Source organism: Corvus kubaryi, unplaced genomic scaffold (genome assembly GCF_017639235.1).
Source record: "Corvus kubaryi isolate FWS band 111438036 unplaced genomic scaffold, C.kubaryi_AGA036_p1.0 37353, whole genome shotgun sequence".
NCBI lineage: Eukaryota > Metazoa > Chordata > Aves > Passeriformes > Corvidae > Corvus > Corvus kubaryi.
Genome location: NW_024581115.1, coordinates 3029157 through 3049306, shown reverse-complemented (window position 1 = coordinate 3049306; position 20150 = coordinate 3029157). Strand labels below are relative to the sequence as shown.

The following is a 20150-nucleotide window of genomic DNA, read 5'->3' as shown; positions in this document are numbered from 1 at the left end:
CCCCAAATCAGGTCCACAGGCAACACCACTGCAGAAACCAACACTCAAGGAGCAGAGGGACAGAGCACACAGGAAAACAGCAGAAGTCTTCACACTGTCCTCACCCTGCTGAACCTCCCAGTCCCCTAAAGACACACACTCACATCCTACCTCATAAATCCCAGGAACAGCAGGAGGATGAGGCTGACGAGCCATCCTGCTGTGGCAAAGGCCTTGGGCATGGTCAGGGCTCCCGTTCCGACGATGAGGTTGAACATGTAAACCAGGCCAACCTGCAACCAGCCACATGATCCAGCATCAGAGCGTGCCGGGAATCACCCAAAACACCTCACACACCCCCTGATTTAAATGGACAGGGCAATCCCTGAGCCAGCAGGGTGGGAGCAAGTCCACGTGAGAAATAACTGGAGGAGGGGACTGCCATCCAAAGAGAACAATGTGGGTGTCAGCACATTTCTGGAGACACTGACGTTCCCCTCCAGTTTTCTAATTATTTTAAATTATTTTTTCCTCTCTAGCCTGTAAAGTTATAAAGTACATGAGATTTTTTTTTTGTTTGTTTTCAAATCACTGCCTTCTACCAGAAGTGGGTTGGGGTCTCTCCTTTTTTTCTGACCTGAACACAAGTAGTTATGACTATGCACCTTTCAGGATCTTTTATTCTCAGTCAAGCAGGAAATATCCAAACAGAATTCTAATTCAAAGCCTGCTTGCCATTTCACCAGTAAGAAGCTGAGCAAATGCTGAAGAAGGGATTTTACTTCCTGAAGGGAAAGGATTTTATCTTCCCTGGCAATGAGCTTTTTCAGTGTCCAGAGACAAAAGAGAACTCTGCACTTGGACAGGACCCCCCAGGCTATGAATTTAGCTGAATTCAAGATCAAAAGCTGCCAAAGTTGTTGTGCTTTGGTGGGGTTATTTTAATATAGGTCAGAGTCCCTCCAGAGGAAAGCCAGTAAAGAGCTGTGTATGAGCAGACTTTTCTGGGTGTGGAGCAATTAACACCAGGAGAACTATTCCCCGGTGACCCTGAGAGCACTTCACTGGCATAAGCACAGCAAATTCATCTTTTGCTGAACATCCCAGAACGAGGCTTTTCCTTTGGTCAAGCAGAGTTTAGAGGGTGCCTGTATGTTCAGCCTGGTCAGACATCTTCAGGGAAAGAGGAGAGTCTCAGCCTTTGAGATTACTCTAGGAAATTCATGCAGCACCAGCATAACAACATCAGAGCAGGTGACACTAATCCTTGAAGGTCCAGACATCCCAGTTATTGTCTTACTTCTCCATTTTCTCAGTTGTGACCTATTTCTGCAGCCTAATATCCACTTCTCCTACACTCAATCATTAACATGGAGATGAAAATTTTAAAGCATTTAAAATCCAACACACAGACTTCAGGGCTGGTTCTATATTTATTGAGTTCACTTAAAAAAACAAAAACACTGTTTACAAAGTGTTGTTTTTAAAAGCTGACATTTTATGAAGACTTGTGGCTATGAAAACCGGTATTTCCAGTAATATAGGAAAGCAGTAATTGGCTCTGCAGTTGCACAGGACACCACATTACAGGGAAGAAACCTCTTAATTACTCACTTTTAATGAAGTGGTATAAAACAAATTACTGCAACAGCTGCAGCTAAGTAAACTTTGAGAAATTCAGGAGAAATTGTTTATTTAAAGCAACAAAAGAGAAGAAAGTGGGATAGTTTCAATGTCCCAGTCCCCCCATTTATGCCAACGACAATTTGGGTAGATGAAAACATTAACAAAATGTGAGAATGTGGCCAGTAGGATGAAGAGCTGGTATGGGACATTAAACTCTTTTTAGCACTTTTAGATCTATACTTTAAGCAGACATCATCCCTTTACTTTATGAAAAGTGATCTGTGATGTAAAAAAACCCCCAATAACTACAAACATCAAGCATTTTTAACCACCTTTGACCTCCATCATCTCCCGAAATGCTGAGGTTGTGTCCATGAGGAAGTAGGATTTGCAAACACAACGCTGAGGCAAGAGGATTTTGAAAAAAAACTTGTGACCAAACCCACAAGCAGTGGAACTTACATAGGGAGAGTAAAGCTCTCCGGTGTCAGTGATGCCACCTGCCATCCTGAAGGTGGAGGGGAACCCCAGAGCAAAGCCAGAAGGATATTTTTGGGAGGGTGTTTTCAACTTCTGTTGCCTTTAACCTAGGGAAACATCGTAACACTGTGTTATCTTTGCTGGAAAAAGGAAGAACTCACAAGTTAGCTTTTGCACACCAGTTTTCTGGTACTTGAACACATTCCAGCAGGACCTTGTCCTTCAGACAGACCCCACTCACCAACACCACTCGGTTCAATGCTCTGTGAGAAGTTTTCATACCTGTTAAACTGGTTTAAAAGCAACCAAAAGACCCTGCCCTTTCACAGCATGTGATGACCAAATTTCATCTTCTCCAAACAGCCAGAGGAGCTGTTTCAGACAACTAAAACCTCAACAGGAAAAATGACTGCCTTGAGGATGATCTCAAACTGCTGCTTCTCATGCAGCTACTACTCCTTACAAACACATGCCTCCAGCAAACCAAACAGCAAAAACCAGCCTAAAGTCTCTCCTCCTAAATTCAGAAAGAAGTAGACAAATGAAAATGTTGGACCAATTAAACACACCAAGATGCTTTTCACACACCAACATTTCCAAAGCAGAAGCACTGTAGAAGCTTTACATTGTTAAAAACAAAACTAGAGGTGTAGGGGGGAACTGAAGCCTTCTGGAAGGTTTCAGTGTCAATGATTAGCCATAACTGAATTGTTTAAGGGCCTCACACTTCTACATGTGCTCCTACTCAGCCACACCAGCTGGGACAAGCCATCAGCACAAACTGAGCTCCACTAAAAAACCCAAACAGTTCTAAGCTTGTACACCTACGCTGCATGACAGAAAAGAATCAGGGAGCACAGCTCACTGAGGTCACAACTGGACCAGCCTCAGAAGAACAGGTCATAACACCACCTTTTAGAACAAACCTCGGCTCAAAACACCGAAGCCAAGCTTGGCAAAGCCAGAGCAAGCAGCAAGACAACGAACACCTCGGGACGCGGCCGGGGACAGCGTGTCCCCGTGCAGGGCCCCCAGCCGAGCCGGGGGAACCGACCCCAGGGCCCGGGGCCCACCGAGGGCACCAGAGCCCCCCGGCCCTACCCCGGCCTGGCTCCCCCCGGGCCGGTCCCACAGACGGAACGCTGCTCGCCCCCGCTGCCCTCCGCGGGGAACTCCCCCCGCCCCACAGAGCGCCTACAGCCCCGGCAGCCGCCTCCCCTACCCCACGGCCTTCTCCCCCCGCCCGTGTCCCGCCGCTCCGGTGCAACCACCGCCCCACACCGGGACCCTTCCCAGGCCTCGCTCCGCCCGTCGAGCCCCTCCCCAGCCCTCATCCCACGCTGTCCCCACACAGGGCCGCCCCCGAACCTCCTCTGAGGGGCCGCGTCCCGCCCAGGACCCCTCGGCACCCCCGGCCCCTCACCGGCGGCGGCGGCAGCAGCTCGTGCCCGCGGCCCCGCCCCCGGCCGCGCGGGGGCACTCACGGCGCACGCGCTGCCCTCGAGCGGGGCCTTCCGCGCACGTGACCGGCCGGCGGGGCGGGGCGGGGCGAAGGGGCCGAGCGCGATTGGGTGAGGGCAGGGGGCGGGGCCCGGGGACGGGGTGGGGCCTGCAGGGGGCGGGGCCCGAATGGGCGAGGGCCGGGAAGGGGCGTGGCCAGAGAGGGGCGGGGCCGTGCAGGAAAGGGGCGTGGCCGGGAGGCAGGAGCGGGGCGGGGACGGAGCGGGGCGGGGACAGGGTGAGAACGCCGAGCGCGATTGGGTCACGGCAGGCGCGGGGCGGAGGCAGAGGCGGGGCCTCGCGGGGCCGGGGGCGGGGCCGTGGGGGGCGGGGCAGACGGGGCGGAGCGATGACGCCACACATCCCGTGGCGGGGAGGTGCGGGGGTCTGCGCGCATGCGCGGAAGGGGGCAGGGCGGGCGCCCGTGACCGCCCGTCCCGAGTCCCCCCGGTTCCCCCGGATCGCCCCCAGCCCCGAGGGTCCCGCCGCGATGTTGGAACAGGGATTCGGGCGTTTTAATGCAGGGGTATTGGTGCGACCTGGGAGATCCGGACACTGAGAGCCGCCGGGCGCTCCCGAAAGGCCCCAGGCCAACGCTGCCCCATCCCTTGGCCTTGGCGGAGACACGGAGTGGGGCGTTGGGTCTCTCCCTCAGTTCAGAGGCCATGAAGATTAACCAGGACACGGTGCTGCGAGGAAAGAAGGTGACGCTGGTGCCCTACACCGCTGCACACGTGCTCCGGTACGTGCCCCGTGCCCTCCTCGGACGCTCCTGCATGGTCTGATTCCATTCTCCCTTTGAAGACGATGTTAGGGTCAGGAAGGTCAGGGCAGAGTGGCAGCTGCAGGGCCCGCTCCCCCCTGGGAATCAGTCAGAGGACTCCTAGGAACTCAGTGAGATGCTCTCCGTGCCCGGCAGCACCGTCCCTGCCAGGGCTGTGGTCTGTGCCAGCCCTGCTGGCAGAGAGAACTTCACCTGTGCCCCTGGGAAAGGGAAATACCTGGCTGTGGGTGAACGCAGCAGTTCTTCTGTTCATGGAGGCCTTTCCCTGGTGACAGTGGAAGAGCAATGCTTCAGCGTGTAAAGCCAGGTGGATGTTTGACAAATTAGGCATGCCAGCAGTTTGTAAAGTAAATCAGCACAAAGGTACCAGCGTTAGTGTTTTGTCAGTGTCCAGGAGGTGCTGTGTCAGTGTCACTCGGGATGAAATGCAGCAGAACTCTAAAAACATCAGGTTTGCATTGGGCACTCCAGACAAAGCCCCAGGACGGCAAGCTTCCTAAATTTCCACAGAGAGCACTGTGTTAGCTAAGGAACAGAGGCTTGCAGATACATTTTAAGTTGCCATGAAAGCCAGGCTGGTGTTGCCAGAGCTGCTTTGTGATGGCCTGACCCCTAGAGCACTGTTGGGGCTCCTCCTGCGGTGCTGCAGCTGGGGCAGTGATGAGGGCCCGGATCCATTGCCAGGTACCACGAGTGGATGCAGTCGGAGGAGCTGCAGCGCCTGACGGCCTCGGAGCCCCTGAGCCTGGAGCAGGAGTACGAAATGCAGCGCAGCTGGCAGAATGACGCTGACAGTGAGCATCTGGAACGCTTTCTGAGGGAGGGTGGGAGTGGTGAGCAGGTCCTTCCCATTCTGAGAAGGACCCACAGTGATCTGGGAGTACCCTGTGAGTGGGTTCCCCTAAACCAGAGGGGATGTGAGACTTTCTACAACAGCAGCTTGAACTGGTTTTCTCATTATAGCTGGTATATACTGAAGGAAGTGGAGAATATCCACTTCCTCGAGCTGTTTGTGTCCTTTTTATGCAGTTTTCCAGAGACTGTAGTGCTTCATTTCCCACAGCATTTTGTGCTGAGCTAAAAATCTTTCAGCATCACTCCCACACAGCCAACACTCCCCAGGTCTGATCATTGCAATAAAGGTGGATAGAAGGTTGTATTTCTCCTTGATAAATTGAATGATTTTATGATCGCCTGGTTGAGGTGTGTTGATTAAATTGGTTCCCTGACTCTCCTACAGGTAATGAATCACTGCCCATAAAAGCCTGGTAGAAGTTTAGTCAGCTGGAAGATACTGAAGCTGGCAAAGGCCTCATTCTGGAGCATTTGCCTTAGGTGGCATTAAAAACCTTACTCAGAGCAGCAATAACATGGACCGGGTGAATCACTCAGTCTCAGCCTCTTGTGCACCAAACAATTCTTTGCCCCAACTTGCTGCTGAGTAAGACAAGGCAGGGAGACCTCAGACATGGGAAGGAAGTTCTCACACTTCTTCCACAGGCTGTTTCTAGTCTTGGTGTCTGTGCCATCCTCACAGTGGGTTTTTCAAAGTATTTCTTACATTTCTGCGGGTGGGAACAGGCACAGCTGGTGTGGGAAGCCTAATTATTAACTCTTCCTTGCTGTTAACACGTGGAAACTGTTGTTCCTCTGTCCATTATATACCTTTAATTTCGTTCTTTGGTAATTTATGAATCATTATCAGCACACTCTGAAGGTGCTGCCACGTTCTTGTTTTCCCCAGAGTGCACCTTCATTGTGCTGGATGCGGGGTGCTGGCCTGGGCAGGCAGAGGAGAACTCCATGGTGGGGGATGTGAATCTCTTCCTCACCAACACCGAGGACCCGACTCTGGGCGAGATTGAAATCATGATTGCAGGTCAAGTTCTCCTTCATAGCTTGGGGCTCTGTCACTGTGGCTGCATGCTGCAGGCAGTTGTTGATGTTCCTGCATCAGCTTTTTAGTCTCATGCTTTACCATGGCTGTTCAGCACTGATCAGTCCATGGCGTGTCCAGGTCACAGCCTCTTCTGAGAAGTGTCTGGTGTGGCTGGTTTGTGTCCCCTAACTGGATGCTGACTCTGTGCTGTCTCTTTCAGAGCCCAGCTACCGTGGCAGAGGGTTTGGCAAGGAGGCAACTCTGCTGATGATGGCCTATGGTGAGGGAACAGGAGTGTGGTGGGGCTGGGATCTGGGAGCACATAATTCCCAGTGATACAGGCAGGGTGGTAAGGGATGCATCTGCCTCACAAGTGGAGTCCTGTGCTTTTGCAGATGTAGCAAGTAATAGAAGTACTTCTCTCTGACTTCTTCTGCAGGAGTGAGAAACCTGGGCATCACCAAGTTTGAGGCTAAGATTGGTCAGGAAAATGAAGCCAGTATCTGCATGTTCAAAAAGCTTCACTTTAAGGAGGTGCAGTAACGCCCATCTTCTCCACAGAGAATGCGAGCAGCATTTGCCCTGTGGCTGGGATTGAGCTGCTTTCCTCTGTGTGCTACAGGTTGCTGTGAACAGCGTTTTCCAGGAGGTGACGCTGAGGCTGGATGTCAGTGACCAGGAGAGACGGTGGCTCCTGGAGCAGACAAACCACATGGAGGAGAAGAGCTACGCTGAGCTGAAGCAGGCAGCTGGGGTGCTGGACACCTGACAGACACACGCAGACACCGGCTGGGTTTCCAGGGAGAAGTTGGACGTTGTTTCAAGGTCTGGGTGTGGAGGACACCACTGAGCCAGCACTGGAACTGTTTTCATCTGTCTCCTTCAGCTGCTTTGTCATCTTGTCAACTTTGCACTTCGCTGCTCCAGCCAGGATTACTGTCTGAAATTTGGGCCTGGGGAACAGCCACTAACTCACACGTTTGGCTAGGAATGACTCTGACTTTGATGTGCTGTTCCAGCAGAGCCTAAAATCACCAGCAGTTGATTCCTGGACAAGCAGAAACTTTTCCCACTGCTCTTAAATCAGGAGTCATCAGCGAGGCAGTTTCATATACTGGCAGCTCAATCTTTTTTACTCTTGAATAAAAAAAAATCACAAAGATCTGAGGTGTCTGAGCACTGTGTGGGGCTCAGCTGCTCACTTTGGCAGCTCAAAGAGTGGTTTAGAAGCTGTAAAGGACAGCAGAGACTCTTTAAACCAAATGTCCTGGGGTCTGTTAGGTTGCAGGGACCACTGCTGGGTCCTGGTAGGGAGAAGCCCAGGTGTGAGTGAGCACAAACAAAGGGCAAATTAATATGATGGAAGTTGCTGATATTGGCTGATCAAGACTAGATCTGAGCCCCACCACAATGAGGGGCTGAGAGCTGCAGGAGGCTTCTGAGACAAAGGCCCTTCAGCTTCAGGGCTGTGCTCCAGAGCTGAAAACCTCAGGCCAGCAGTGATGTTGCATTTAATTTTCCTTGGCTGCTTTGATGAAAGCAAGGAGGAGAACACACTGAAAGGAGACAGCTCCCTTCTTCCAGCAGCTCAGGACTGCTCTGCTGAGCCTGGAGGCTCCATTTGCTGCTCTCCACTGAGATGAATGGGGGGGAAATATCTCTTACTGGGGGGCAGATGCGTTTAGGGCAGGAGTTATCCAGCCTCTGCTACAGTAGTTGTGAGGTCTGTGGATGAAAAAGAGGCACTTGCCAGACTCCCACTGGACAAACTTCCCTGTGCAGTTACTCAGCCTGACCTCTCCTGCCCTACACATGCTGTCCACAGCAGGGAAGCTGCTACAGGAGAGGACAGAAGGTCAGAAGGATAACTGATGCTCCTGTGTGTCTTCCTACTGTAACAGCAGCTGGAGTGGCTAATCCTAGATCACAAATTATCTGTGTCAGTGATGGAGGATCAGGTAATAACTTTCAGATTTGCCCAGGGATGTTCTGGAGATTGGCAGTTTGTGGAATTTTTAGTGTTGCTGTGCCTGTATTTTTAGGGCCTGGGGGCTTTAGTTTTCCAATTTTAGCTAATTTAAATACATGATTCCTGTGACTAATATTAAAGCCAAGCGTGGGAACAGCGTATCATGGCATTTTAAACAACTATTTAGCGTGGATTTAGTTGTAGCAAAAGCTTTGTGTGGTAATAAAGTGAAGGGCAGCTCTATCTCCCACTGGGATTACCATGGCAAGGGCTACTAATCCTCCTGCTCCTCATCACCTGCTGCAGGCAGAAATGGATTCTGTCCTCCACAACAAGATTTGCAGAACCTGCTGGGTGAACTGCTGGCTCTGTTGCTCCTTCCATGGAGCACCTCATCCCTCTGCCAGAGAAACAAGGCCAAACTGGCAGGAGAGACGGAGCTGGGCTGGGATTTGCTCCCCTAAAACCCAACCAAGGTGGGAAAAATAATTTCTTTGAACCTCTGCTGTCAGGGAGAAGGGGCAGGGTGATGTCCTGTCGCAGCTCCCCACAGCCAGCTGGTTGCTCTGGAGCCAGCGAGGGCCCTGCTTGGCATCCCCGGTCCCCGGCAATGCCGGCGCTGCCCCGGCTCCACGGGCGGCTGGGAACAGCCTTTCCCTGGCAACCCAAAACAAAGTTGGGTCTGTCCCGGAGCTCAGCTCGCCCCAAAGGCTGGGGGGAGAGTCCCAGCAGGGCTCAAATGGGGTTCCCACAGGGAACCAGTGCCCAGCTGCTCTGACCAGGGCAAGAGGCAAAAGATGCTGCTGGGACCCAGTGGGTGCCCCCACTCCTGCCCTGCATGGGCTGCCCCACCCTGAGGCATCCATCCTAGGTAGGGGTGGTCCTGCTGCCCCAATGGGATGAGGATGGGAGAACAGGGGATGGGGGCTCACCTTCCCTCAGAGGACACGGCTTTGGAGGATGAGACAGGTTGGAATGGGTTCCCCCAGCTTCCTGGGGGAAGTGACAGCCTGCACATCCCCCAGAAATCTGGTGGCACTTTGTCACCTTGGTGTCTTCGCAGGTGCATAGATCTGTGACCATTCCTGTGCTCAAGTAGAGGAGCTTCTATGCAGATTTGGAGCACAAAACCAGAGTGTGCAGAAGGGGAGGAAGCAAAGGTACCAAACAGAGGCCAGGCACAGCCCTGCCCTGTCCCACTGTGCCACCAGTCTGGCCCCACTGAGCCACCCAGGGCTAGATCCATTCATTTAGAGGGACAAGCACCGCCCTCCTCACCAATCCCCCCTGCCTTCCCTCAACCCAGGTGCAACCCCCATCCCCTCAGAGGGACTGGGGGCACATTTGGGCTGCCCCCAGCAGAGCTGCTGCCCTCCAACCTGGCTGGCAGACACGGATTAGAGCTTTGCATCATTCCCCTCACCCCCCCTGCACTCCCCAGGGGATTAAAGCCTGTTAATCACCCTGAGGCATTAACCCCCACTGGGACCAGCCGGTGCCTCCCCAACCCCCTCAACCTGTCCTCATCAGGTGCTGAGAGGTACCAAAAGCAGGCCCAGTGTCACCCAGTTATCTGCCTTTGCCCCTAGCCCCTGGCCACAGCAAGCCCTCTGCACCCCCTCAGGCTCTGGAAGGATTTAGCCTTAAACCAGACTTGTGAAGTCAGAAAGGTTTATTCCAGTAAACAGAATTTCTCTTGAGCTCAACAGTACAACAACATCTGATTGCAGCACATGGAAACAAAACATCCACAGGAAGAATTTCCACAAAATACAGTTTAAAAAAAATGGTGTGATTGGAAAAACGCTTATTTCAGAAAAAAAAAAAAAAAAGTCTATGAGAAGCCTTTAAATTAAGCAGTGTTGGATTCAAACCCTGATCAGCTCTGTCTCCAGGAGTGTGCAGGAGCAAAGGAGACTATTATTGCTTGCTGTGCTGGCTCCAGACACCCTCTCCTCTCCCAAAATTGCCCCAGGGCAGAGTGCTGGGCACTCCCCAATGCTGGGCACCCATACCCCTCCTTGCAGCTGAAGAGGCAAAGGGACAGGGTCATCGTGGACGGAGCTTGCCAGGCCAGGGTCAAACACCCCGGCTGTGGCCAGTGGCTTGGCAGGTGGGGTTTGGTAGAAGACACTAAAAGCCTCAGATTTTGCAGTTAAAGGGTAATTTGGGGGACTGGCTCAAATGAAAATGGTGTTTGTGGTGGGGAAAAAAACAGGGAACAGTGGGGACCAGGAGTGTTGGGCATCAGGCCACCCCAAATCCTTGATCCCTCCCAAACCCCTGCTTGTGCCTACCAGGGTGTGCAGGGCTTCAAGACAGGGCTGGAGAAGCACCCTGGGGATGAGCTTTTGGGAGGGGGCACCCCCAGCACCCCCGGCCCAGGACCCCTCTGCAGGGATGCTCACTGGCCACCAAACCCTGGCACTTGGGTCAGGGTGGTGGGGAGCAGCCCCACATCCCCACCGGGAGCCCATGGCAGGGAGGAGAGGAGCACAGGAGAGGCGGGTATGAGGCTGGGGGGGGCTAGAAGACCCTCACCCCGCCTCAGGGCATTCACAGGTTGCTGAACAGTTCATTTTTCTTGCTCCAGTCCATCTGGGGTGCCCTCTTGCTGGTGCGCTTCTGGTGCGCCCGCTCCTTGGCCACGGCCAGCGGGATGTCAAGGTCCAGGAGGGAGCCGGATGCTGAATGGCGTTTGTCACCCTCCTGTGCGTGGGGTTGGGGGTGAGAGGCGGTGTCAGCCCCACTGTGTGTCCCTTGGACAGCCCCACAGTGGGGGCTCAGCACAGATCCTACTTTCCAGCCACTGCCTCCCCCCGGCATTCCCAGCCCTACCTCGCTGTGGGTCTCGCTGGAGTTGGGGGACACGGCCAGCGGCACAGGGCTGGACGGGCTCTCGGACACCGAGCTGGACTGCAGCTCTCCACCGTTTTCCTGGGGGGAGCAGGGAGGGAGTGTGAGCTCCAGCCCTGGGGCTTGAGAACAGCCTCCAGGGTTGCAAGTCCCACCCAGGGGGCCATGAAATCCATCCTCCTCACGTAATCCCCTGCAAGCTCCAGACACATAAATACCTCTAGCGCTGCCCATCCAGGGCGGGGAAGGATTAAACCCCAGGCCTGACTGCCCTGGCTTTAGCGGGAGCAGGAGGAGGAGGGTGGCTGCAGGGCTGGGTGCTACTTCCCTACAGCAGCACAAGGGCTCCTGGCCCTGGAGCAGCAGGAGGCAAAAGGGAGGAAGAAAACAGGCAACATAGCCACCTCCGTGACACTCAGCACCACGAGCATCCCCCCTCCTGGGGGGCACCAGTTCCCAGTCCCCTTCCCAGTGGCACCAGCTCTTCTGTGGCAGCCTAGGACCACTGTAGTGTCTGGTGGCATCACTCACCCATGGGCAGAGGGGACATGAACAGGAGGGTCCCTGACTGGAGATGGGCATAGATAGAATCAAGACGAAGCTCTTACCTTCCCCATATCGCCATTGGCAACTGGCTCTGGCAAGGGACCTGTGGGATGAGGACACAGGCACCCAATGAGGATGTGTTTGCTTTGTCACCTTGCCAACGGAGGGCAAGCCAAGGCTGTACATGGCCAATGCTCACACAACACTGCCCAGCTCCTGGCCAGGTCCTGAATTTTTTAACCACCTGGTGCAGCCAGCCCCGTGGCACAGGCAGATGCTGCCAGACACATCCCCATGATGGCAGATGTGATATGGAGCCCAGTGAGACCCCCTCCCATCCTCCTGGAGACCACCATGACAGCAAGGAGGGGGCCACAGAGGAGAGCAAAGGGCAGCTGATGCCTGTTTGCTCCCCGAGCCATAAACCCTGCCAAAGTGCAACCCAGGGCCATAAACCTGCCCACATCAGCCTCACCAGCCCAGCATGGGGCCCTCAGCCAGGCAGGGAGATGCCAAAGCCAGGTGACTCTGCTTGGCCCTAGGGTGATAAGACCCCCTCCCAGGGCTCAGCACCCTTAGGTTTGGTGAAAAGGTGACAGAGCCAGCAGAGGTGGCACAAACCCCTCCCAGCAGCACAGCCCCCAGCCCACCTGTCAGGTGCTGCTCCGAGGGCACCACCTTGCACTTCTTGAAGAACTCATCTGCGAGGACGTCCACCACCAGCAGCCTGGTCTCGTTGCCACTCGCCTTGATGGCTGCCACCACGTCACTGTGCTGCTTGCCCTCCATGCACACACCGTTCACCTGCAGGCACCACATCACCACTGGAGCCAGGGGACATCCATCCCTCAGAAGCACCATGGAGGGGTCAGGTACCAGCCTTGGTACCAGTGACAATCCCAGCACAGCCACCTCACAGCCCCCACAGACATTTGCAGCCTTGAAGGGATTAGCAGTGAAGCCAGGAAAACCTCATTAAAAGCAGATTTTCCTCTGAGTGATTAGCATGGGATGGAATGGGCAAAGCTGGCAGGGAACTCCCAGCAGGGCATGGACCCGGGGCTGGCACGGGATATGGGCAAGACACAAAGCCCTTGTGCCATGCCATGGTCTCCAGAAACATCAAAAGCTTCACCCCAGAAGAGGCAGCAGCCCCACGCCCTGGTGAACAGCAAGGCTGGGGCTCACTTGGTCCTTGTCCTCATGGATCATCATCCCACCTGGCACAAACCTGAGCTCATCCCCACCCCGGTCACACCTGACAGCAAGACTGGTGACCATCATGAACCTTGTCCCTAGCCTCCCCCACCCCAGGGGCATCCCAGGGACAGAGCACAGTGCTACCGCTAATTAACCCCCAGCTAGCTAATTAACGCCCAGCCCTCCACAGTGCTGCACCCCTGGGTGGGGACCGGCAGGCTGCTGCAGGTCGGGCAGCTGTGCCGTGAGTCACCGCCGGCAGCAGGGACACTGCGCCTTCCCAGCCAAGGGCAGCTGTCTCCCAGGCACCAGGATGAGAGGGAGTGCCAAGCTTTCCAGAGAGACGCCTCAGACCCGCCCCCACCCCAGCACACCTCGATGATGCGGTCGTGGGGGGCCAGCCCTGCTGCCTCAGCCGGCGAGCCGGGGTCGACGGCGCGCACGTACTGCCCTGGGCGGCTCTTGTCGCTGTGCAGGTTGAAGCCGTAGCCATCGGGGCCCTTCTTCATGTGGCACAGCCGAGGTCTCAGCTCCTCCTGCAATGGGAACAATCTGTGGGTGAACTTCTCCCGGACCCCCCAACACCCAGGGACAGCACCAGGAACCCCAGACAGCTGCTGGACTGGCAAGGACACCATCCTCAGGTGGCCACCTGCGGGCACTGACACCTCAAGATGGGATGCAGGGTGCCAAACACGCTATGATCCTGGGCTCTAATTAATTAATTAGGTGCAGGGCACACTAATTGCAGTGAAGCATTGAAGAAACATGTTATCATGTGTGTGTTCCCAGACCATGCTCTTCCTTTTGGGATCAGGATTGCAACTGCCATGAAGGTGGAGGAGGAAACACAGCCCAGGCTGCTGGGAAGCACCCCCACTCCACCCCATCCCACTCAGGAAGCTTTGGCTCCTGGAGAGGTCTTAGGTGCTGGCACAAGTCCCCTCCACCACCCCCTTGCCAACTGTAGCCCCTCTCCTTGGCAAACCCAGCCACGGGATCAGGGAGCTTCCCCACCCAGAGCACCCCACAGCCACTCTCAGCACAGAAGGGGCACACAGGGCTCGGGCAGGCAGCTGGAATCCACATGGAGCAGCTGCAATGCCCCGGCATGACCTTCCAGGATTGCAAAACAGAAACCTGCTCCACCGCAGTGGCACGACTGGGACATTCACCTCTCCAGGAGGCAACACCCAGCTCATCTGCACCTGGTTTCACCTTGACCTGTGGATCCACCAGTACCTGGAGCTGGGGAACCCCACTGGGGCAGCCACAGCCACTCTCTTGGCCCACCTGGCACCCTTTAAGCTCCCCACATGGTGAGCAGCAGGAAGAAGCAGGAGCATCCCTGGGAGCCTGGCACACAGGAACTGCCTTTGCTCACCCAGTGGGGAGTGGGATGTCCAGGAGGCATCAGAGGGAACCAGGTGACACAAACCAGACACCTGCATGTGGTACTGTCAGAACTGCTCTGACCCTAGCACCCAACACCACTTCTACAATTTATATATAAAATGGTTTAATCCCACCTTGACCACCAGAACCTGGGCTTTGGTTGGGCTCTCCCAGCAGCTGAGCCTTGCTCAAGCTGCTGGAATATTCCTCACCAAGGGGGTTAGTACTGAGTCTTTCATCCGAGATAATTTTTTCTCTGATTGTACCCACAGCATCACTGAGGACAGGCACTGCAGGAATTTGCCCTCCCACACCTGCACTGGGCTGCTCGTTACCCCCTGCACAGCACTCTTGCTTCTTGCCATGAAATCCCCTTTGTCCAGTGCCAGGAAAACCTGGGTCCTGGGGTGCTGACACCCCACATCTGATACACTGATGTGGCACAGGGTCCTACACAGGCCGGGGTGATGCATTTACAATTGCTGAGCCCAACGCTGCAATAAAGCCCTGATAAGCCCTGATAAAGCCCCATCCTCTTGCACAACTCTTCCTTCATGGTCAAGACTGGCTGCCACCCCAGCACCACTTGACAACACCCCAGGAAGGGAGGTGCAGGCAGCACCCAGCACATCTGCCAGGAGTGAAGGTGATCCCTTCAGCACTGGCATGCAGGACTCGTTCTCCACGTGTATCAGCTTCACATGCCCAGTGCAACAGCCCAGCTGTGGATTCCCTGGCTGGATGGAGGACTGTGACCCCCTCGACTTCGCCCCATCTACTCTGCATTTCCCCCTGTGCCCAGGCGGCAGCAGGTTCACAGGGTGTGACAGCATCTTCCACCCAGGCAACAATCCCAAGCAATGGTGGGGACAGACAATAGCCAAAATAAGGACAAAAGGCAGGAGCTGCTGGAGCCTGGAGGAAGGCAGCACCTCCCCGGGTCCCTGCCCTGGCTCGACCCTGAGCAAAGGGTTCAGGCTCTGGAGCACCCACGCTCCCGGTGCCCTTGGCAGCACTGCGGGGTTGCTCCATGCCGATAGCTCAGGACAAAGCCAGAGGGAGCACCCAGCGAGCGGTGCTGGCAGTGCTCCCGGGCGAGGAGGAGGAGGAGCGAGGGCTTCGCTCCCACCCATACCAACAAAGCCCTGGCAGCCTGGGCTCCCTGAGATGCTGGTGCCATGAATTTTTGAGGGGGATGGGAAGGCCTGCAGGGTGGACAGATGTCTCAGGACACGGGGACAGGTCATGGCAGTGAGGGAGGCACTGATCCCGCCAAGGCAGCTGGCCAAGGCAGCAGCACTCAGTGCGAGGGCAGCCTGGCTGAGCCATGACCCAGCCTTCTAGCATCCCCCCACCAGCCCGGTGTGCCAGGCTGCCTGCACCCTCCTCAAACCGCAGAAACTCTGCGGGCAGCCACCATTCTGTCTCCCAGAGACGAAAACAAATGCATCCGATCCTCCAGCAGCTTTATCTTGCCCATCCATGGGGCGAGCACCCCATGGCATGGCACCCTTCCAGCCCCAAAGTCCCCTTTGGGCTGAGCAACACGAGGCAAGAGGGTTTGGGGCCAACACCTGGGATGCAAGAAGACCCATGGCTACAGAGCTGGGCAACAGAAATGCCCCTAATTTCTCTAAGCTGCTGCATCCTCTCCTGCAGGGCCGGCAGCTCTCCCACCACGCTGGGACAGGGATTAGCCAGCAGAGCCCCGTTACAAGCAATTACAGCCTCTGTCAGGGAGGGCAGCGGGGGAAACTGGAACCAGCCCCCAGCACAGGCATCCCACGCCACCCCTCTCCTCTACACCCAGGGAAGGCAGAGGCGCCTCTGTCTGCAGAGATGCCCACTTGGGATGAGGAGTTCTGCAGCATCACACTGCTATTCCTACCCTGGAACAGGATTTGGGGCACATCCAGATGCTTCTCCCTCCGCAGCACCTTCAGCCACCTGGCAGGACCAGCAATCCAAAGATTGTGGGGACCCCAACTGCAAAATATGTCAGGACTCACTCCCCATTTCCCAGCCCCCCAACAGCAATTTCAGGACAGCTTTTGAAGCCTCAAGTCCCAGGAAATTCCCTGCAGCCCTACAAGCAGCATCAAGCCCGCTGGCGGCAGCAACATTCCCGGTTACTCAAAGAGAAACACAACAACTCTGAGGATGCCTGGGCCAGCAAATTCACACGGGTCCCAAAATCTGGCGCACACATTCGGGCTTCATACAAAGGGGATGCAAAGCAGCCTCCTTGCAGCATCCCTGTCACGTCCTGTTTGACTGGAGCTGCTTTTCATGCAGCTGCCTTGAGAGGAAATTTAATTCATTTCCTAATTAACCACCAGCTACCCCAGTAGCTGTGCAATGCTCCCAATGCCGGGGGAACTGCTCCCTGTTACACTCTGAAACCCAGCCCTGGGAGGCTCACCCAGGTTTTACAAGAAGGGATGAGCCTCGCTGGCAGGGAGGGCTCTAATTTAACACTAAATTTGCAAGAGGGAAGCCCGGGGCTGGTAGCAAATGCCTTGCCCTGGTACCAGGGTGCTGCACTGGCAGCACCCAGTGCTGCCCCGGGAACACTGTGTGGTTTGCATGAAACTTTCTCAAGACACTTCCGAGCAGCTGAAGCCTCCGGAAACAGGAGACAAACTATCACAGCTCTTGGTGGGGGGGACACAGCACAGGCCCCAGGAAATGGGGCTGACCTCAGGGATGTGAAACTATCACCATGCTGGCTCAGCACCGCAGACACGGATCAGCTCCTCAGGGGAGGCTCAGAACCTCCACTGCAGCATCAGGGGGATTTTCACACTTCAGGTTTGATAGGAATGAAAAAGGAGCCCATGACGAGTCTCCCACAACTGCCTCAGGGATCTGTGGGGGTGTCCGAGTGCCTGGGCAGTCCCAATCATGCAGGACCCAGCAGACTTTGGAGAGACAATGGATTCTGCTGGAAGGTGGGACACACTAAACATTGCTCACCACAAGCAGCTCTCCCAGCTCTTAAGCATCTCCAGGCTAATTAAACAAATAAAGGCAAGTCCAGCCCAATAAAGCAAACAGGACTCTGACGTGTACAAATCTCCTGCTTCCCCTGCGATCCCAGGGAATCCCAAGTGACGGGATGGGGCTGCAGGGGGATGGGGCAGCTGGCACCAGCTGCCTGCCAGTGGCCAGAGAACAGGCCACTAGCATGTTTCTGCCTCACTGAAGAGAAATCCCTTTCTGCCTGCTCCGGCTTGGCTCGGCATCCCGCCCGGCATCTTCCCACCCTGCTTGTGGGTGCCTGGCCGGGGCGATGTCTCCAAACCCACTTGCCTTTTCCACTGGGCCCTGCCCCTAACCGCAAGATTTCCTGCTGCTACCTGTTGAGAAACCGTCTGGGGCCTTGTGGCGATGTCACCCCATGTCACCTGCTTCCTGCTCTAGTGAGGAGAGAAACCGCCAGTAGTAACTGTGCCTGAGTAACTGTGCCCTGAGCCTGCTCCCCAAGACTGTGGGGAATCTTCAGCTAAGACTGTCCCCCAAACCCCATGAGGTATCTTCATCTGGGGCTGTCTCCCAAAATCTTGCAGGGCATCTCTTTTCATCTTCCTAAGCTCTTTCCATCGCAGCGAGCAGGCAGCTGTCCCACAGCATGTGAGGGCTCCATCCTCTTTGGGGACTGCACGTCCTCAACCCCCCAAGCCTGGCCGGGGACTCAGGTGAGCTGAATTAACGACATGCCTTTTATTTTCCCCAGCCGATGGAGAGGTCTGGGAGCAGAAAGCAGAGCACAGACGGTCTCGCTAGCCCAGAGGGAGAGCTGGCACCATGACATACGGGAGAGCAGGCATGTTCTCCCTATGTGGGGCAGCACTGGAGCCCGGCATGGAGCCAAACCCGAGGGATGTGGGATAATACAGGGAACAGTGAGCAAGAGAGACAGCAGAGGGATAGAGCCTGGCTGTTCCCACCCAAAAAAGCCCATGAAGGAGGTGCTGGAGTGATGCTTTAGTCAGGCAGGGATGAGAGCTGTGCCTGCAGTGCATCAGCCCAACCAGGGGAACAAGCACAAGGCTAAAGTCCAACAGGAGGCACAGCTCAAAACCACCTAATCCTCAGCAAAACCCTATGTGACAACAGCTCAGTCGAGCACCAAGGTCTTCCTAGGCCTCAGCATCCACACTGGGAAAGTTCCACTGCACCAACCTCTCCGGGAACAGGTCATAAAATTTCCCCAGAAGGTTCCTCACACTGGGGACACCAAGAGGCTGCTGGCCAGGAAGCCATCCACATGTCTGTTGTAACAACAAATAAGTCTTTGCTGGGTAAATAAAAAGCAGTATTATCTCCCGGAGCCCAGAGCGTCTCTTAGAAACCAATTGGGGCACAAAAGCTCAGCTGTTTCTCAATTCCTCACCTTTCTACATCACTTTGTTTGAGCAACTGCTCACTCCCACGCGTGCTAAGGCCGACATTCCTGAGTTAGGAAGGGTCTGTGGGGACTGACTGCCAGGATCAAGCCCCCAGCCCGGGAAGGGCTCTGCTATCTCCACTCCACAGCAGAGACTGGACATACTCAAAGCAGGAGCGTGCCCCTGCCGCCAATACCTGCAGTCTCAGCCCCAAAAAATACCCTCTGCCACGGATTTTTTGTTGTATCTTGAGGTGGGTTAGTGCCAGCCGCCCTTGGCCCAGCCCTGGGCTCAGCTGCACGTCAAAGCTCACCCTGTTGCTTTTCTCACCCCGTTTTACCGGCCCTGCAGCACAAGGATGGGCCGAAGGGCTCCCGGGCTCAACGGGCCCAGTTATGGGTCCAACCAGCCCGGTGTGCCCGCCTGCCCCGCCCGTCGCTGACACGGCTGGGAGACAGGAGCATAAAGCAAAAAAAAAAGAAAAAAAAAAAGGAAGAAAAATTATATAAAATTAAAAAGGCAAAGCAGCCGGGCGCGGCAGGACCCGGGGCTTCTGGGAAGCCGCCTTTAAAGCAAAGGCAAAAAAAGAAAGAAAGAAAGAAAGAAAGAAAGACTAGAGACCGAAACCACACAGGACGCCCAGGACAGCCGCGGCGGCCGCGGCTCCCGCTCGCTTGCCTGGAAGGCGATGACCGCGGCCGGTCGCGACCCCTCCTCCTCGGACAACACCCTCTGCCCCGAAAACTTCGGAGCCCCAGTCCCCCCCCGGCCGCTCATTTACCCGCTGGTCGCCGCCGCTGGGCTCCCGCGCCGCGGGTTCCGCCGGCACCGGGGCCGCTTGCCCGCCGACCACCGGCGGCTCGGCACCCGCCGCGCCCCGGTTCGGCAGCTGATCCTCGGCCGTCGAGTCTACGACGAGGAGGCTGACAGCGCCGGCGGCGGCGCGGATCCGCTCCACCACCTGCTGATGGCTCTCCCGCTCCACGTTCTCGCCGTCCACCTCCAGCAGCCGGTCCCCAGCGCGCAGCCCAGAGCGCTCGGCCGGCGAGCCCGCCTCCACCAGCCGGATGAACTGGCCCAGCTTGCCCTTCTCGCCGTGCAGGTGGAAGCCATACCCGTCCGGGCCGCGCTCCAGGCGGCAGAGCCGGGCGGCGGGGCCCGTGCCGCTGCTCATGGCGGGGGGAGCGGCGGGAGCAGCGGCGGGCCCGTCCCGCCACTCGCGCTCAGCGCACTGCGCGGGGCTGGGCCCGCAGCACGCCTTATATAGGGGGGCGGGGCGCGGGGCCGGTGGCCGCCAATGGGGGAGCGGCACGGGACGATGCTCGCCAAATAAGGACAGTGGTGGGGCGTGGTCATGCAAATATTGGGGGTGTGGTTATGCAAATCCGCGTGGTGGGCATGCAAACGTGTTCTCGCCCCGGTGGGGCGTCCCGGGCGCGCCGCCGCCGGGTCCCGGTGCCCGCGGCGGGACTGGACCGCCGCCCGCTGGGGTCCGGCCGCTCCCCCGATGGAGTCCGACCGCTCCCTCGAGAGTCCGACCGCTCC

The 20150-nt window shown here is 56.1% G+C and overlaps 3 protein-coding genes across 9 annotated transcripts in view; 1 reads left to right on the top strand and 2 right to left on the bottom strand.

The window, feature by feature from the left end:
• The window catches only part of TMEM104 (transmembrane protein 104), a 43914-nt gene extending 40316 nt beyond the window's left edge, over positions 1 to 3598 (bottom strand). For 2 of the 3 annotated variants that reach the window (XM_042032483.1, XM_042032486.1), the window contains exons 1-3: positions 3509 to 3598; positions 2068 to 2192; positions 151 to 272 (exon numbers count right to left, since the gene is read on the bottom strand). In XM_042032483.1, coding sequence (XP_041888417.1) covers positions 151 to 272; positions 2068 to 2112 — 167 coding nt within the window. In that variant the 5' untranslated portion in view covers positions 2113 to 2192; positions 3509 to 3598. Of the gene's footprint in view, positions 1 to 150; positions 273 to 2067; positions 2193 to 3453 lie in introns of all 3 variants that reach the window. The other variant, XM_042032485.1, reaches the window with a different exon arrangement.
• Positions 3599 to 3960: 362 nt separating this feature from the next.
• Positions 3961 to 7410, top strand: NAT9 (N-acetyltransferase 9 (putative)). Of its 5 annotated transcripts, none has more exons than XM_042032478.1 (6): positions 3961 to 4327; positions 5054 to 5163; positions 6114 to 6248; positions 6469 to 6528; positions 6688 to 6782; positions 6871 to 7410. In XM_042032478.1, exons 1-6 carry the CDS (start codon positions 4104 to 4106, stop codon positions 7015 to 7017), a joined length of 771 nt encoding a protein of 256 aa, XP_041888412.1. In that variant the 5' UTR covers positions 3961 to 4103; the 3' UTR covers positions 7018 to 7410. The 5 variants fall into 5 exon arrangements, with proteins under 5 accessions (XP_041888412.1, XP_041888411.1, XP_041888413.1 ...); XM_042032477.1 differs by having other exon boundaries at positions 6075 to 6248; XM_042032479.1 differs by lacking the exon at positions 6114 to 6248.
• A 2461-nt stretch (positions 7411 to 9871) lies between these two features.
• On the bottom strand, positions 9872 to 19848 carry SLC9A3R1 (SLC9A3 regulator 1). The gene is made up of 6 exons (XM_042032476.1): positions 19387 to 19848; positions 13194 to 13355; positions 12270 to 12423; positions 11682 to 11722; positions 11056 to 11154; positions 9872 to 10926 (listed from the first exon to the last, which is right to left on the bottom strand). Exons 1-6 carry the CDS (start codon positions 19777 to 19779, stop codon positions 10774 to 10776), a joined length of 1002 nt encoding a protein of 333 aa, XP_041888410.1. The 5' UTR covers positions 19780 to 19848; the 3' UTR covers positions 9872 to 10773.
• Positions 19849 to 20150: the final 302 nt, after the last annotated feature.